The sequence below is a fragment of the Phoca vitulina genome, unplaced genomic scaffold (assembly GCF_004348235.1).
Source record: "Phoca vitulina isolate PV1807 unplaced genomic scaffold, GSC_HSeal_1.0 scaffold35, whole genome shotgun sequence".
NCBI lineage: Eukaryota > Metazoa > Chordata > Mammalia > Carnivora > Phocidae > Phoca > Phoca vitulina.
In genome coordinates this window covers 2,745,930-2,764,751 of record NW_022589738.1, presented here as the reverse complement: position 1 = coordinate 2,764,751, position 18,822 = coordinate 2,745,930, and the positions used below count along the sequence as shown (strand labels likewise).

Below are 18,822 nucleotides of genomic sequence, written 5' to 3'. Positions count from 1 at the left end.
AGCGTTGTGAACAGGTCAAGCAGACTCTACTATACTACATCTGCTTCTGTGGTTGCTGCATTTTTTAAAGATAAAATGTCATTCAAACAGTGTTTTCCCTATTCCCACATGAGTTCTTACACTATTCAGAAAACTCATGGGGAGAAAGATTACTTATTCATGAAAGCAGAGTTTCTTTGGTCATTCTAGATTTGATTGGCATTAGCAGCAACTATGTCTGACTCCAAAGATTTAAATATTCATTATAGCATATTCATGGCATTTAAATATCTAAGCATTAGATGTTTCAAAGTAATTCTCATTTTTTAATAAATGTAGCCTATTTTACACATATTGAATGGAGCACTGGGTGTTATACGCAAACAATGAATCATGGAACACTACATCAAAAACTAATGATGTTACGTATGGTGATTAACATAACATAATAAAATTTTTAAAAAATGTAGCCTATTTTACATCGATGACCTAACATAATGATAAAGCACTACATTCTTGATAACTTTACTATATGGCAGACTAAAATACAGAATATTCAGAGATCTGTTAAAATATTTTACCAAAGGTTGCTTAGGTTATTAACCCATTTTATCTGAAAATTGATAAATAAATAAGGAAATGGCTCCTTACAGTAACAGTATGCATATGCCTCCCTTTGAATGAATTAAGTCTCCCTATAATGATATGCATAAATTAAAACTTTATGACTGGATCACTGTATATAAAATCAAGGATAATTCAATCACTCTTAGAAAATGCTTTTTTAAATGGTCCCCCTCTCCAAAGAACAGCAGTATAGATGTACACGTGGGGATGGGGGTGTATACACACCAATAAATATTTCCATGGAGCTTCCTGAAATCTGTACAAAACAGACACAACACACTCAATTGAAATGCTGTAATATAAAATATCACTCTCTCTAGTTGATAATTTATTACTGGGCATAAATAATCTTTTACAGATTGTCAGACATCATTTGACTGTGGACATAAGCCAAAGTTTAGATTTTAGTGAGAAAGTTCCAAGTGTGTTCAGTATTAAAAACAAAAATATAAAACAACCCAAGAAAATGTTAAATTTCTACATTAATTTAGGTTATAGAAGAAATGTATTTTTCCAAATAGCTCTGTTGAGCTATAATTGACATACAGATATAAGTGCCATACATATTTAATGGGTAGAACTTGATATGTTTTAGCGTACATATATACCCAGGGAACCATTCTACAATAAAAATAATGAACAAATCCATCACACCCAAAAGCTTCCTCAAGCCCCTTTGTAATCTCTCCCTTTCCACCCCACCTCCACTCTCTTTAAGTAACCACTAATCCATTGTCTTTCACTAGAGATTAGTTAGCATTTTCTAGAATTTCCTATGAATGCAATCATGCAGCGTATACTCTTTTTGTTTGGCTTCTTTCAGTCAGCATGATCATTTTGGGATTCACTCATATTGTTACATGCATTAATAGTTCACTCCTTTTATTACTGAGTCATATTACAGTGTATGGATAAACCACCGTTTTGAAAATCAATTCACCTGTTCGTAAACATTTGGTATGGTTCTGGTTTTTAGCTATTACGAATAAAGCTACTATGCTCATTCGTGTACAACCCTGCATGTACATACAGTTTTATTTCTCATGGGTAAACACCTAGGAGTAAAACCTGGGTCAAATGGTGAGTGTATTTTTAATTTCCAAAGAAACTAACAACTGATTTCTGACATGGCCATACTATTTTACACCCCCATCAGCAGTTGGTCCCTGTGAGCTGTACGTTCATTTATTCAGAGAGCACATGCATGGCCTGTATGTACACGTATTAAGACAGAAGCATCCCTTCTCTATGCAATATATACTACATATGAAGAGGTCCATTTTATAGGAACTAGAACATAAACTGACTATTCTAAATAACTATAAAAGCCGATTTTTTTTCTTTCCTCTCACAATAGATTAAGTACAAAAATAAGAACAATTAACCTTTATTGAGTGCTTACCATTTACCTGCCTTTATTCAAGTGGTGAGTATATATTACATCATATAAATAATTACAATAACCCCATGATGATAGGTACTAAAACAGAGTCCATCTTATAGATGAGGAAACTGAAGGAATAAATAAGTTGTCACGGCCACAAAACTAAGTGGCAGAGCCAGGCTTTGAACCTGGAAGTCTGAGCCCGTGGTTTCAGCTCCTAATCATAATACATTCCTTCCCATCATCCAAAAATTACTAAATAGTTGTAATTTAGACTACAAAGCAATGAACTATCCCTCAGATTGTTGCATGTCTTTGGTTAATTACCAAAATACTGAAGTGATTCTTCTGTTAATTCTGTCCAACTTTATTGTTACTTTTTTGGGGAAAGGATTTGTTGATCTTCATACTCTACCACAGCCAGGCATCTTGTCTCCAAAAATGTATTTTTGAACAGACACTTAACTGTAACATTGGATTATTACTTTAAACTTATTTTTAGTAATATTTATTAATATAAGAAATGTTAAACATGAACATATTCCATACTCAGATTATAAACTGCTAAACAATTCTGAAGTCTTTGTTTGCCTATAATTGTTTTCACATATAAAGTAAACATAACTCTAATATCTTTAATTTAGTATTACCAGGAACAGGGAAAAAATTTATCTAATGCCTTCTCCCCAATTATCACAGCAAAATTAAAATTTCCTTTCTATAGTCATTGCTTTTCTGGTTTATAACCATTCATTCTATTAGAAAATTTGTCAGTGATCTTGATTATAACTCACAAATGTTGAATGTAATTCCTACATCTTTACCTGAAAGATATTTTATAAGTGTAATTCTTTAGTAAAACATATACCAATTGCTCCATACAGGGCTAAATTCCAAATTTTGAACTAACCCATTCAAAACATTTTATAGAGCAGAAAAATGAATGGTGTTCCTTTAATACCACTCCTCAACAACTTGGAACACATTTTATTATGACTAAAATGAATACAGGCATTACATAAATATGTAAATTAAAGTTTCAATGTATTTAGAGTTGAGCGCCAACTGTCATTAAGATTTTTAAAGCCAATTAGAAGTAGATTCCAGATATTTTCCTGTTTCAAGGAAATAAACAACATAATTGAATTGGGAAATTTGAGGAGAGTTTAATAAAGAAAATCAAATACAAATATTGTCAAGACAAAACAAAGGATAGAACAGGTATCAGAACCCAGAGACAGAAGGCAAGTTGGGGAGAGAGGGTTTTCTGATTTTTTTTTTAATCTGATCACCATGTCACTTCAATAACCACCTTGCGAGAGAGAGAAAGCCAGAGAAATAAAGAGCTCCCACTCAGTTTTCTCCCTGTCACTGATCTCCCTCTGGTGTTCTCCACTGGTTACATACACTTGGAAGACAGAGGACAGGGATCCCCGATGCATTCCTTATAGGTCCCCTTTCCAGGGCACAGAGCATACTGGGGAAGGTGGAAATGGATCTCAGGTGGGACAAACCGGAGATATCCAAGATATTGCCTTTAACACCTCATAGCTGAAACATGAGCTTCAGCTTTCTTTTTTTTCACATATATGATTGTAAGTAAGATTTATTTAAAAGAGTATACTGTAGTAAATTCTTTTGTCAAGTTACAGTCTATTCACAAAATTTTAGTTAAATTTTCTAAAAAACAAATGTCAAGACATATGACTGTTTCTTGTTTTTACCTTGTTGTGATTATGCACGTTTAGAACCAGAAGGGGAACTATGACATCAAAAAGCATACTAAAGTAGTATTTGGTCCTTTATTGTGATTTTCCCATGCTTATTTTAGGTGCATATTTAAAATGTTTTAATTACACTATGTCTGTATTCACAAACATGGACAATCCAAATGGGAGAAAACATGGATCATTTTTCCCTAAGTATTTGGTTTTAAAAGTAGCAACCACGGAATAATGTTCAAACATCTTTCGTGCTGCTATAAGAAGAATAACTGTCAATTTTTACTACTCTGTATCTATAATGAAAACTCTAAAGTTATAGAATTGCTTTCTGCAATTGCTTTTATAGAATTCTCAACATGCTAAGTTCACTTTTTTTAAAAAAAGAACTGATAAAACATGACACAAAAGATGCATTTTAGAAGGCCTTGAAGGAAAATATGCTCATCCTTGCCAGTATTAATTTAAAAACACCTAATTCTAATCTCATATATTCTTTACTAATGCATACTGTATGCCTTTAGCTTCACTTTAAGGAATGCAATATGTATGTATGTATATAACACATTATAATGTTGGCAGTTTATCACATTTGTTTTACAAGATTTCTTATCATTGGCAAACTTGAGGGAAATTTTTACTACAGTGTTTTTTAAAAAAGTCGTGGAAAACACCAAGAAAAAAGGCACTGTTAAACAGATAATGTGAGTAAAAAGGCTTCAGTTTTGCATATTTAGTCCTAAAGTAGTTTATTCTACCAAATTTCTTAACCCCATGCTATTCATAATTTTTAAGTTGGTTTTCTCCACATTAATAGAGAGTTCAAAAACTCGATTTCAGATGGATATTAATTTACAGTTCAATACACTATTAATTGCTCTATTTGCTATGTCCTTAAACAAGTTCAAAATACTCCAGTAAGAGCTGGGCCACATCCTCATGTGTTCACTGCCTGAGAAAATTATTGTTCTCCAGATAAAATCATTGTTAAGATACCAGGTGTATTTTACATGTCAAGTCCTTTACCTACTCTGGCTAATTTCTAGCATTTGTAGAATATCCCAAACTACATTTTTTTCTACTTTATTAGAGTACACAGATAAAACTAACATTTTCCTACAAAAACTTTGATTTTTAAGATTTGCTATCATTTAAAAAATCTGTTAACATATTTAATGAACATATGCTTCTAAATCTTCAAAAATAGTACTATGTATTCATTCTATGCATTTATACACCAACTATACCCTATATATTTAACAAAGGAAGTTTTTCCAGAGTACACGGTTTTGTTTTTTCCCATTTCCCAAATTAATAGGTATTATACAACCTATGATCTATAATACTGTCACGTTAGCATAGAAGTAATCAGCTTACTGTCAGGTATATTCTCATTTTCAATTAACTGAACAAAATAACATGTGCTGAAGCTGTGGAATTGAATAAAATCTCTACAGTTCCAATCCACACTGGACCTCATGCCCACATGTTGAGTTAAATTTGAGAAGGACCCAGGTCCATTTAAAAGCATTTCCCCCATTATGTCTGTGACATACTGTGTACCAAGTCCCAGAAAATAAAACCTCAGACCTTACCCTCACCTTTCATCCATATCCTAACAGAATACAATTTCCACCAATTTCATTGTCTAAACGTCTTTCAAATGTGTCCTGATCACCGCAACCATATAATCCTTCCCTTGTTTAAATTCTTCTTGAAAGGTCTTTCTGCCTGCAAGGACTCACCACCTTGGGGTCCCTCCCTTGATTCAAATCTCTCAGAATCTCAGAGTCACTAAGCAAATGAAGCACAAATTCTTTGGCAAATCAAGCTTGATGACATGACCCCTACCTATCTTTTCATCTATAGACCCACCCTCACATATCCACTTGTACACTGAAGAGCCTATGCTATTTCCCACCTCCACAGTTTGTGCAGCGTACTTTATGCTGAAAATGCCTCCTTATTGCCCTGAAAAGCTTCTTTGATACACAAAAATCTTGCATAAACAATCTCATGGGAGAGGACTACTCTGTTCCTCCTACCTCCTAGAACAGGACTTAATTACATATTTTCCTTTAGGAAGGTCCATTTTTTCCCTTCTTGTCTCCAGTGGCTAAAACACTTCTTTGTACATTGTACCCAATCAATCACTATCACAGTGAACTCTTCATTAGAATGTAAAAATAATATGTGTGTGTTCATACATACAGGATAAGTGGTTGAACTTAATTTTCAATTATTTTACAATGAGCAAAAGCAGCTTATGTTGCTAATTTTTTTTTTTTTTAACAGTGCTGTCACCAGAAAAAAACTTGTGGCAGTTATCTGATCTTTTTGGTAGTTTTAACCAGTATTCCAAACCTACAACTCATATCTTACCAACAAAATTTTCTTTAGATACTTCACATGAAACATACCTTCTTATCCTGTTTTCTGCCAGATTTCACCAATAATACTTAAAAAAAGAAATAAGACTACTTTAAAAACTCTTAAGTTATATGCAAACAATGAATCATGGATCACTACATCAAAAACTAATGATGTATTGTATGGTGACTAACAAATAAAATTATATTAAAAAAATAAAAACTCTTAGGTTAACACAATAGTACATTAAAAGAGCCGATGGTATTCAACAATTTCCCCATTTTTTTTGAAATTTCAGGTTTTTTTGAAATGTAACATAAATACAGCCAAGTACATACATTGTAAGCTTGATGAATTATCACAGCATGAACATGCCTGTGTAACCATCAACCTGGTCAGTAAACAGAATACTACCAGTGCTTGTAAGCCCCCCTATGCTCCCTCCCAATCACTACTCCCTCCCTCTTTCCAGCAGTAATCACTATCTTCATTTCTAACCCCTCTAGATTTGAACTTCATAACTTTATATAAACAGAAATATATGAAAAGTACTCCCTTGAGTCTGACTTCTTTAATGTCTGTAAACTTCATCCATGTTATAGCACATGGTTGTAGTTTCATTATTTTCATTTCCAAATCGTTCTGCCTTGTGTGAATTTACCACAATTTCTTATCCATTTTACTGCTGATGGACATTCACATGATTTCGGTTTGGTATTGTGAAGAAAAATGCTGCAAAAGGCACTGTAATATCTGATGATCTCAGAAATATTATCAGTCACAATATCTCATGATCACAGAAAAAAACTGCAATTAATGTCACTTTAAATAAGTTCTGTGCCAAGTAGTCTCCCTATGGCTCTTTCCAGATCTCATGTGCAAAGAACCTATTTCTTCCCCTCTAAAATGAGGGCATCTTAAGTACCAGAGAGAAGTGAATAATTATTATTATAATTTTCAAAAAAATGCTTTTGGATTACAATGAAATTTATGGTATGTTTTATTATTTTATTATTTTATGCCATGCTCTCCTTTATATGTTATGCTTTATTTTCCAGAGCAAGTAACATATATTATGTCATATGCCATATGTCAGTGTTCTTAAGGAGAAAGCCTTCTAGGGTTAATGAAGATAAATCCATGTCTCACCTGAAAATTGGGGCAAGGTGGTGACAGACAAGTGCAGGAGCCTAGGAGGCACTGGCAATGTGATGTACAGAGTCTACGACAAGCTAGAGACATCTGAAGGCAGGATGGAAAAAGCATGAGAAGACCACGTGGAGATCGACCTCTACAAAAAAGCATCGAGCAACAGTTATTTATCAAACATCATGCTAGGTCGTCCTAGGAATATTGAGAAATAGTCTTGTTTTTGAAAAAAAAAAATCACAGTCCACTAGGAAGGCAAACTTGTAAAAAGAGAATTACCACAAAATGGGATAATTGCTCTCTGTAAAAGAGATAATCACATCTTTAGGACTAGTTCAAAAGAAGAAATGATGAATACCTGAAAAGCAGTGTTCATCCACATTTTCTGGCCTGATGGAATAGCATGCTGTATTATGAGTGATATGCCACTGGTAAGGAAAATGAGGATAGAAAATCTTTTTGTAGAATAAAAGAAAATCATCAGAGTCCATAATATAGACTAGTTTTCGAAAATGACTCAATTCTGTTCTGCAAACAGTTACTGAACACCTGTCGGGTGTAAGGCATAGAGATAACTGTAGGCACACAAAGGTAAACAAGACATAGGATCTGCTTTCAAGGAGCTTAGAACTGAGTAGAAGACAATCAGCAAACAATGCATAAAAAAGATAGTGTCATATTACTGCCAGGCATCTCTGGGCTTCTATGGTGGGAACAAGACAGAGAAAGAGTGTAATTTGCAAGATGAAAACATGGGATGTGAATGGAAATCCCTATTAGCTTCACCAGGCTTTGTCTTTCTGCCATGGCAATGCCTAACCCTTTTTCTAGTTAAAAGAACACTCCATAATGAGAAAGATACTAAGCAGCATCCTGCACAAATAATGGTAGGGGATGGAGATTAATTTCCCCCCACTTCTTGATTATATCAAAGGGAGATTCAGGTAATGTTCCCTTTCTTTGGTCATTGCAATGTTTTCAGTACCGGTATGAACCAACACAGTAATTTCTGAAATCTTCTTGCAGCAAGCAGCAGACTCCAACAAATGTTCAATGGCTTATAACAAAGAGAATTTTCACAAGTCTTCTGGAGGAACTGGAGACTGCTACGGGATTGCTAGAAGTTTAGAGTTAGTGGTTCACTTCCTCAAGGTTGCAAATGACTGGGTTTAAATTATATTTGACAAGGCATTGAATACCAAATGTGAAGAAAGCAGAGTAACTACCCTAGAAAGAATTAAAATAAGCTAAAATTTTATTTTCTTTAACTAAGGAGCCTACGATAGGATTGGTGTTACAGAGTAAACACTTAGTAAGCAGTTTAGGAGAATGTACCCTCATCCCTGCAAAAAATGAGGGGTATGATTACTAGGCAAGGATGGTCTGAGGAGGATTATGCAAGAATATGCTTTTTAAAATACATCTTAATGTTGGAGTGGATGTGGAGAAAGGGGAACCCTCTTACACTGTTGGTGGGAATGCAAGCTGGTACAGCCACTTTGGAAAACAGTGTAGAGGTTCCTCAAAAAGTTAAAAACAGAGCTACCATATGACCTAGCAATTGCACTCCTGGGTATTTACCCCAAAGACACAGATGTAGTGAAAAGAAGGGGCATATGCACCCCCATGTTCATAGCAGCAATGTCCACAATAGCCAAACTGTGGAAGGAGCTGAGATGCCCTTCAACAGATGAATGGATAAAGAAGATGTGGTCCATATATACAATGGAATATTACTCAACTATCAGAAAGGATGAATACCCACAATTTGCATTGACATGGATGGAATTGGAGGGGATTATGCTAAGTGAAGTAAGTCAAGCAGAGAAAGACAATTATCATATGGTTTCACTTATATGTGGAACATAAGGAATAGCATGGAGGACATTAGGAGAAGCAAGGGGAAAATGAAGGGGGGGAGTCAGAGGGGGAGAGGAACCATTAGAGGCCATGGACTCTGGAAACAAACTGAGGGTTTCAGAGGGGAGGGGGGTAGGGGATGGGTTAGCCCGGTGACGGGTATTAAGGAGTGCACGTATTGCATGGAGCACTGGGTGTTATACGCAAACAATGAATCATGGAACACTACATCAAAAACTAATGATGTAATGTATGGTGATTCACATAACAAAATAAAAAAAAAAAAATACATTCCTAAGAAGCTATTTGCAACTAAAAAAAAAACAAAAACAAAAAACTAATGATGTATGGTGTACCAACATAAAGTAAAATTTAAAAAATAAAAAATAAAACACGTCTTAAAAAATTAAAAAAATAAAATACATCTTGAAGGAAATCAATGTTGAATTTGAGAAAAAAGAGATATCCATATTAAAGAGAACAAAGGACAGAAAACATACAAGCCTGGATGTGAGGTCAGAATAGAGATATGGAAAGAAACCAGAGGAGTTAAAATAAAGCACACAAGGAAATAAGGGGTTGTATGACCTTAAGATGGGGAGAGGGTCTGGAGCCTGAAATAACTCGGGGATTAGAGTAACATAAACATGAGGTGCCAGGCAGAATGTAACAGAGGAAAGGAAAAATCTGTAAGATATGGTGACAAAGCAATCAACAGACCTGATTGACTGGTTCTATGTGAAGAAAAAGTAAGAGGCAGGATTAAGTAGTTAGGCTTTGATTCTGGATTATCAAAAAGAGAGAGAGAGCGAGAGAGAGAATAGACTTTGTGTATGTGCACGTGTGTGCGTGTGTGTGTGTGTGTACGTGCATGTCTAGGGGACAGGAAGGTGGGAGGAGAAGAAGAAAGGGAAGGCGTGGAAATGTTTTAAGGTATGTCTATGTAATGTCAGGAGATGATTTTTCCTCTCCCTTCTTTCCAACTGTAGAGAGCTCATAATCATGAACATGTGCTGAAGAACTCCAACAGCCTGTTTCCTTCTACGTGGCTGAAGAGTCAAGTTCATTATGTCTTAGGGACTTGGAAAGCTCACAAATAACAGTGGTCATTAATCATGCTGGCTAAATTCCTGAGCTGTAGATAGAAAGGTATGGGAAAGTGCAAAATACTAGGCTTTCCCTAACGTTATTTTAACTTACTTTCTGACAGGTAAGTTCAGGCTCGGGTTTACACTCTGTTGTTGAAAGAAGGGTTGGAATAGCACCTACTTTGTCTTCCACACCATAAATCTCCACAGCACACAACACTGCATGTTTCACACACAACAGAAAAGATACATCATAGCCAATAACCTTCCCCTTAGTTGCTGATAAAGTAAAATAGACCCATTCTTTACAGAAACACTTATGTATCTGTTCAGATAAATATTCCCTAGCTGCAATAAAGACTATTATTTTAACTCCAAGATCATTTCTGCATAAACACTGAGTGTAAATTTAAAATCTATATGATGGGAGTATAAAAATAACACTTTAAAGGCAAAAGTACAGCAGTTAATTATATTTAAACATCACATAAACAGGACGAAAGTTCTCCCTCTCTCCCTTAGTCTCTCTAAACATCAAAGAATTAAAGGCAGGATTCTCATTAGTAAGTTGATGGCGATTTAAGATGACATATTGGAAAAGGAGAATTGTAGCTGTCAAATGACCAAAGCTGGCAGAAATAATTCTCCTTTGCAATCCTTTTAAATCTAGGAATTGTGTTGAAGTTCACTTTCTCTTTTGGAAGAGTGCCATTTTTTTCCCTGAATAGTCTCAGTTGTTAGATTTCTGATGCTAAACAGAAAAGGCCTGCTAAGAGGTGAAAACTTAAAAAAAAAAAAAAAGGCAATTAAGCCATACTGAGCTGAAAAAAAAATTAACATTGCCTCATTTGTGTTTTTTGTCAACTTGGTGTAACAGAACTGGTTTAACTTATCTAAGTACAACAGACTTGAAAATGCCCAGTGTAGGTAGAACACTTGCCTGGGGAAAGCCTTCCTTAGACAAACCCAGCTGCACTGAGGGAAAAGGGGATTTTTCTGCCATGAAAACTTTTTCACTACAGAGACCAGCTGCTTTAGCCAAAGTAATCATAAAGTCTGTAGAATGGTCTGCACACCATCTGGCTCCTTTCAATGTCTTGGAGACTCCTTCAAAACTGGCTTTAAAAGTATTTTCCCTTGCATACCAGGTGTATTTACTATTGCCTGGAATAAATCTGGTTGGTGTGGGGGTGGAGGATGGGGGCTTGGGATCTTGGAAGGGATTCAACTTTTTCAAAAATAGACTGAGAAACTGCAAATTGTTAGGATAACCAATATCTTGGTTTTGCTACCACTTCCTTTTCAGTTGAATAATAACTGTACATATCCGTAGCTACCCACTTGCAAATAAAATGAACTATCCCACTCTCTTGCTTGGCTCAGTCCCCTCTTTATGATTTATTTAGTATGCTACATACATTTAGCATGATAGTATGCCAATAAGATGATTTCCTCTTTTTGAAAGGACACAAGAATAAATGATAAACTTAACAGGGAGAAAATTCCTGGCAGATATCTTAAGTCTCATCTTGAAACACATTCCATTTAAATTGTACAAACATAAAGTTCCATTTATCTGAAAAACTTTAAGCCAAATGTCATCAGTGTATCAACTATTAAAGGCATCTTACTAATAATAAGCACATGCTTGTAAACGAATGTGGAGTAATACCTTTTTCTCTAATGGTTTCCTCAAGATCATGATTTAAGAAAGATCTTCAAAGCACTGTCTGATGGTTTGTAACAAAACAAATTCACATCCTATAAATTAATGTTATACCACAAATGCTTCTGTCTTTTAACATATTTCTTCACATGTGTTTTTCAGAGATGGAAGTTCTCAGAAAGAAGACTGTGAAAGTGTTTGCTTTTTGTACAGTTTCTTCCACACTCTCCTGAACATATAGGTACCTAATCTAAATGTTCTGAGGTCAGAAAGAGTTCTCTATGCAGATTGGGTAAGCCCAGGACCATTGGCAAATATATTTAAACTGACAGCATGGGGTGCTTGAGTTTTTCAGGTAGTACATTCATAGTTAAGACTGAGCCTTTTCACTATTAATAACTCAATAAATGAAAAGACAGCCCAAATTAAAAACGGGTAACAGATTTTAATACACATTTCTTCAAGAAGATATATGAATGGCCAATAATTACATGAAAAGATGTTAAAAATCTTTATCAAGGAAATGAAAATGAAAAGCACAATGAGACACCACTTTATCCCCCCTATGATCAGCTATAATCAAATAATGAAAAATTCTGGAACTAAATAAAAGTAATGGCTGCACAACACTGTCAATTACGCCACTGTGTTGTACACTTTAAAATGCTTAAGATGGTAAATTTTATGCTATGTGTATTTTACCACACAATAAAAGATAAATAACAACAACTGCTGGTGAGGATATAGAGAAATCAGAACAGTAACACATTGCTGTTTGGAATACAAAATGGTGCAGCCACTTTGGGAAAAGTCTGGCAGTTCCTCAAAAGGTTAAGTACTGAGTTACCATATGACCCAGCAATTCTACTTGTAAAATAGACACAAGAGAATCAAAAACGTATGTCCACACAAAAACTTGTCCAAAAATGTCCATAGCAGCATTATTCGTGATAACCCACAGTGCAAACAACCTGAACAAACGTCAATTGATAAATGGATAAATGAAATGTGGTATATATCCATACAATGGACTATTATTTGGCAATAAAAATATGCGAAGTACTGACACATGTTTCCACATGGGTTAATTTTAAAAGCATTATATTAAATAAGAGAAGCCAGCCACAAAGGACAACATATTACAGGATTCCATTTATACTAATGTCTAGAATAGGCATATGCACAGACACACAAAGTAGATTGGTAGTTGCTTAAGGCTGAGAGGGAGGCTGTTTGAGGAGAAATAGAAGTGACTGTTAATGGCTATGGAGTTTCTGTAGGGGATGGTTAAAATGCTCCAAAATTGATTGTGGGGAGGGTTGCACAACTCCGTGAATATATAAAAACTACTCAATTTTATATTTTAAATGGGCGAATTATACAGTATGTGAATTATATCCCAATAAAGATGTTATTTTAAAATGAGAATGAGCCTTTTTCTGGTTGGCAGAAGTTGATAAGTGGTGTGTGGGAGTTTATGTCAACAGAAAGGAGGCTTTGGGAGAATGCATCTGCTATACTGATATTCCCCAAAGTTAGCTTTCTACATCTCTCCTCTAGTTGATAGTCTTTCTTTTTGCCACTATACACTTTCCATACTACCGACCTGAGAAAAAAAGATCAAGGTAGGAGAACAGGAAATAGCAGGTACCTTAAAGAAAAGTGATAGTAGTAGTATCATTTGGTTCACATTGAGATGTTCTAAAAGGAGAGCCTCAGATCCAACACTCATCAAAAAGTGTGAAGATGGGGTAGGGAGACCCAGTTATTTATGAGTTTGCCTTCTCTTTCTGAATCCCTACGCTAATGATTAGGAACTTACAATACCTTGACAGCAATGATATGAATATCAGATCAACGACCCTAAGTGAAAATCTCAGAGAAGAAACTTCATCCCTTGATCAACGCCAAGCAATCTCTATGGAGGTCATTTCACCTAATTTCCCTTCCTTTCCTCTACCTTTTCTTTCTTTCTTTTTTTTTTTTTTTTTCCAAGTTATGCCTCCTACTCCTTCTCCAGGAGAAGCCCACCTGCATCCCTGGAGTAGAGGAAGAGGCCTTTATTATAGCCCAGCCCCGCCCCGCCCAGTCCATCCACAGCGGACCTAAGCCAAATCCTCAGTAGTTGGAGATAGACAGACTGCTTTCCCACCAACGCTAGGCAGGCCTGTCCTACCTTTTCCCCTAAAGCAGGAAAGCTCCACACTTCTCCACTCTTCATAATTAACCATTCTTGAGAACAGGCCAAGTCCAGTCCAGTAAGGCATAGGGTGAAGCAGCTGCTGGGGGGGCTGTGTGTGAGGGTCAGGGGAGGGGAGTCCAGATCCCCAGAACAAAAGTCAAAGCTGGGAAGAGGGAGAGAAGCCTCCATGTCTGCCCTGGGTTTCTGCGGTCCAGGGGCCTCAGGGTGCAGCCCTTGCTCCCCCTGCACAGTCCCCCTGGTGACAGAGCTCAGCTGGGCAGTTGCCAGTCACTAACGAATCCCAGCCACTGGCACCTGAAGAGTTCCATGTACTGGACCATGGTATCTGCTGGGCCATAGATGGCATCGTGTCTGTTCCCAAACACTGCAGGAGCCCCTGGTGTGTGGTTGCCTAGAAAACTCTGTAGGAACTTGAGCAACAGGCTCCAGCAGTCGCTAGCTACCACACAGGGGCCATACTCCACCTCTACGGAGATGCCTCGGGCACTGGGCCCCGTGGTGACTGTGCCCACCTTCACTAGGAAGTCACAGTACTGGTAATGGGTACCCTGGGTCTCAATCTTGCTGGCCTTGGCACTCTGGAAAAAGCCCTTCAGCTTCACCATGAGCACATCGAAGTTGGTGTCAGCAATAAGCCAAGGGCCATTCTCAAAGAGGGCGAAGCAGCTCAGAGGGTACTCTGAGTTGTGCATCACATACATCAGCTTCCCAGCCTGACCTTGGCTGCCAAGAGTGGAGGCAGCTGTGTGGTAGGTCTCACAATCCACGCAAAATGTTCCTTGCTTCTCTGCCCCAAGCATCTCCAACTTCCGGGTGAGGAGCTCCACCGTCTGCTGGACACTCTTGCCCTCAGCCACAGGCATCTGGGACACACAAGTCACTCCCATGGTATCGGGCCAGGAGGGTGGCAGGAACAAACAGCTGAATCACAGTGTTCTCCGGCCGCCCACACTAAGTGAATCCCCCCTAATGCAAGCTTCTGCCGAGGGAGGTGCTCCGGAAATGATGTAAAAACTCTACGTTTTCTTTCTAAGTTAATATATAAATGCTTTAAAAAATTATTCCCGTTCAAAAGTCGGGTTAGCAATATTGTCCCTTTCCCCAACTCTTACTTAGATGTCTAAGCCTCTTTATTTGCAAAAAATTACTAATAATAATCTTTCCTGGTAAATATAGGTAGATAGACATAAGAAAAAAAAATAGGTTTCCTTTTTATAAAGTATATTCTCATTGAAGAGTTGAATAAATTCACATTTACAGATATATATATATAGCATTATTTTTTTTTTATTTTCAAACCAATTAATAAAAAATATAACAGCTGATGTTATTGCCTCCATGCATTCAACAGGAGAACAGAGGGCACAGAATGCCTGTGTAACTATGTCAGGTCACATTCACAAGCTGAATTTAGTTCTTACATGCCGTTTATAGTGTTTAGTAGACAATTCCCAATCAGGGGCTTCAAAGATAACCCAAGCTACCATGGCACAACTTCACGCATTTCTTTTTCTTCGCTGCATAATAACATAAACTAGAATTAATCTTATGTTTAGTCTTCCACATTCTATAAAAATAAGAGCTTCTAAAGACATAGAATTTGCTTTAAGAAAGAAAAAAAAAGCCCCCTACCATGATCATCCCCCTATAAGAGAGCAACATTTTAAATTTACCACATGCTTAAGTCCGCATTCTCTTAATAATGTTAATGTAATTAAGCTGCATTTGATCTTCCAGATTTTTTGAAATAAAATTATTCTGAACCAAATTCTCACAAGAATCGAGAAAATCAGTCTTCAATGCGTTTAAACCTAACAAGACCTTATTCTTGTACAGTAAGTTCTTGGCAACAACAACAAAAACAAAACTACATGAAATACAACTGCTATTTCAGTGCAGCAGTATTCGCTACTCAGAGATCTGGTCCTCTCCCTTTATCTCTGATTTCTTATCGTCTACTGCCCACTGGCATCTCCACTTTGAAGTCTAATGGGCATATCAAACTTATCAGGTCCAAAGTGACCCCCTGAACCTGTCCACAGTGCAACCCTACTCTTTGTCTCATCTTCTCCATACCCATAAAAATGGCAGTACCATCCTTCTTCTAGTCATTCAGGTCAACCATAAGGTAAGCTTTGAAACCTCTCTTTTCTTTCACACTATATGTTCAATCCATCAGTACATCTTACTAGCTCTGTCTTCTAAATATGTCCAGAATCCAACCATTTCTCACTACCCCCAACTAATCGTGGCCTAATGTAGGTAATATTTTCTCCCACTTGAGTTATCAGAATAGCCTTGTAACTAACTGGTCTCTCTACTTCAGCCCATGCCTCCCCATACCGCACCCCCCCCCAACAGGGTGTCACTTTTAAGTCTGGAAAATCATATTGGCTTCTGCTCAAAGTCCTTCATCTCACCCAAAATAAAAGGCAAGGTTCTCAAAGTGATGCATACAAAGCCCCTCTATCTGCTTGTTCCCTTGTTCCCCTGTGTCTTTAATCTCTTACCACTCTGCCAATTGTTCACACCCTGCCCACCACCAAAGGGGCTTTGTATTTACTCTTCCTTCCGTATGGAATGCTCTTTCAACAATTATCATCAAAGCTCCCTCCATCAACCCCTAATCAACAAAGTCTTTCCTAGTGACCTTATTTTAAAACCAAATCCATTCCAGACCCTAACCTCTTCCTTCCCTCAAATCACCAATCTTCCTTCTCTGTTTCATTTTTGCCCCTCTATCATCTGACTCAACAGTCATTTTGCTTATCTAAACTATTTTATTTAAGTAAAAATAAAAAAATACAGCTTTCTGGGTTGTAGTAGTACTGGAGGACGGTATAGACAATGTTATATAAAAGTCAAAACATTATGCTAAGTGAAATAAGTCAAGCAGAGAAAAACAATTATCATATGGTTTCACTCATATGTGGAACATAATAGCATGGAGGACCATAGGGGAAGGGAGGGAAAACTGAACGGGAAGAAATCAGAGAGGGAAACAAACCATGAGAGACCCTGGATTCCAGGAAACTGAGAGTTACAGAAGGAAGGGGGGTGGGGGGATTGATTAGCCGGGTGATGGGTATTAAGGAGGGCACGTACTGCATGGAGCACTGGGTTTTATATGCAAACAATGAATCATGGAACACTACACCAAAAACTAATGATGTATTATATGGTGGCTAACTGAACATAATAAAAAAATATTTAGCATCTATTTTTATGTGATGAAAATTACAATATTTATGATAAAGTAACACTACCCGCCATTTTAAAAAAATAAAAATAAAGTGATCCAGGGTTTTTTTGCATATTTTTATTAAAAAAAGGTCAAAACTGGAATGTGCAGAAAATAGGATGTGGCTGATTTGTGGACTCATCTTTATTTTTGTCTTTAACTTTTTTAAAAAGAAGACTCCTGGAGTAGATTGGCATATTCTGTTAAAGACTTAAGTGATCCATTTTGTGTACACCGATGCTTCACAAGGGATGAGCTCAGGGACCATGACCCGTTGGCTGTGTGTATATATTTACAAAAACAAAACAAACCACCCATTTGGATTTAAGATAGCCATCACAAACTAAAGACTGTGACTTATTTAGGTGCAATAACCTGATTCCCCAAGTTAGTTACAGTGGGTGTTATTGCTTTTGTGACAGGATTTATTCAGACTGCTGTACTCTTCATTTGATGTAACAAAATGCTATTAATCTAAATATTTGTATGTAAAGTATCTGTAGCTAGATTAAGTTAAAAAAATTAAAAAAAATAAACTATTTTACTCACATACCATACATTTGAATAATCTCTCTTAAATTGTCTGGTTCATCTCTACTAAAATATACTAGAATGTAAACTCCACTAGTGCAGAAATATTTGGTCTTATTTGTTCAGTGGTATATCCCCAGTGGTTAAAACAGTGCCTGGTACAAAGCTGTCACTCCACAAATATTTGTTGAATAAAACGACAAATTACATACAGATATGAAAATTCATAAGAGCAAATCAAGAATATCTGTTGGTATTGTTATTGTCTTTAATATATTTCACAATGTCATGTTTTCAAAAATGCATTCAATTAAAAATTTGAGAGTAAATAAGAGAATACCCAAGTGAGTTAATTTATTTATAACCAATATTGCATTCATCAGGCTAAATTTGTCACTGAAGCTACTAATCACAAATACTCATAAAAATATTATGAATTGTCTGTTTATATTTATTTTAATAATTTGCTCATAAAATTAATCAAGTGTCATTATTTGTCAACCTCCTACTTCAATCTTTGCCTTCTTAATAAATATCACTGGCATCAATCCAATAGCTTGGTCCTGAAACTTAAGTCATACTTGATCTGTCATTCCCTCTCAAACAATCCGTCAGCAAGCCTTGTTAATTAGAACTTCAAATTCTATTATGCATCTGCCCACAACTCTTACCACCACTATCATCATGCCAGACCAAGCCACTACCATTTCTCTTCTGGACAATGGCAGCAGTCTCTCCACTGGTCCCTGCACTCACATTAGTTCTGTCTTCCAACCCATTTTCCACACCACAGCATGACTATTTTTCTTACAGTACAGACTAGCTCCCAGCAGTCCACGGCTTCTACTGCTTGAAACCTTTCACTTTGCTTTTATAGTTGCTCTAGTTACTTTTTTAGACTTTCAGTGGCAAATATTTTCATACTGCCATACAGGACAAAGAGATCCTGCTGTATAATCTTTACCCAATTTCCCCAAAACTTAAGGTCTTACTTAGTCACAGT

General features: G+C 36.5%; 2 protein-coding genes across 2 annotated transcripts in view; both read right to left on the bottom strand.

The window, feature by feature from the left end:
• The window catches only part of IL1RAPL1 (interleukin 1 receptor accessory protein like 1), a 1,353,569-nt gene that overhangs the window by 924,870 nt on the left and 409,877 nt on the right, over positions 1–18,822 (bottom strand). The gene's annotated exons all lie outside the window — the stretch shown is intronic.
• LOC116646046 (mediator of RNA polymerase II transcription subunit 20-like) lies at positions 9,489–16,987 on the bottom strand. Its single transcript, XM_032426511.1, has one exon. It carries the CDS (start codon positions 14,932–14,934, stop codon positions 14,296–14,298), a length of 639 nt encoding a protein of 212 aa, XP_032282402.1. The 5' UTR covers positions 14,935–16,987; the 3' UTR covers positions 9,489–14,295.

Coding starts and splice junctions, on each gene's coding strand:
- LOC116646046 (XM_032426511.1), bottom strand. CDS start 14,934: ATGGGAGTGACTTGTGTGTCCCAGATGCCTGTGGCTGAGGGCAAGAGT.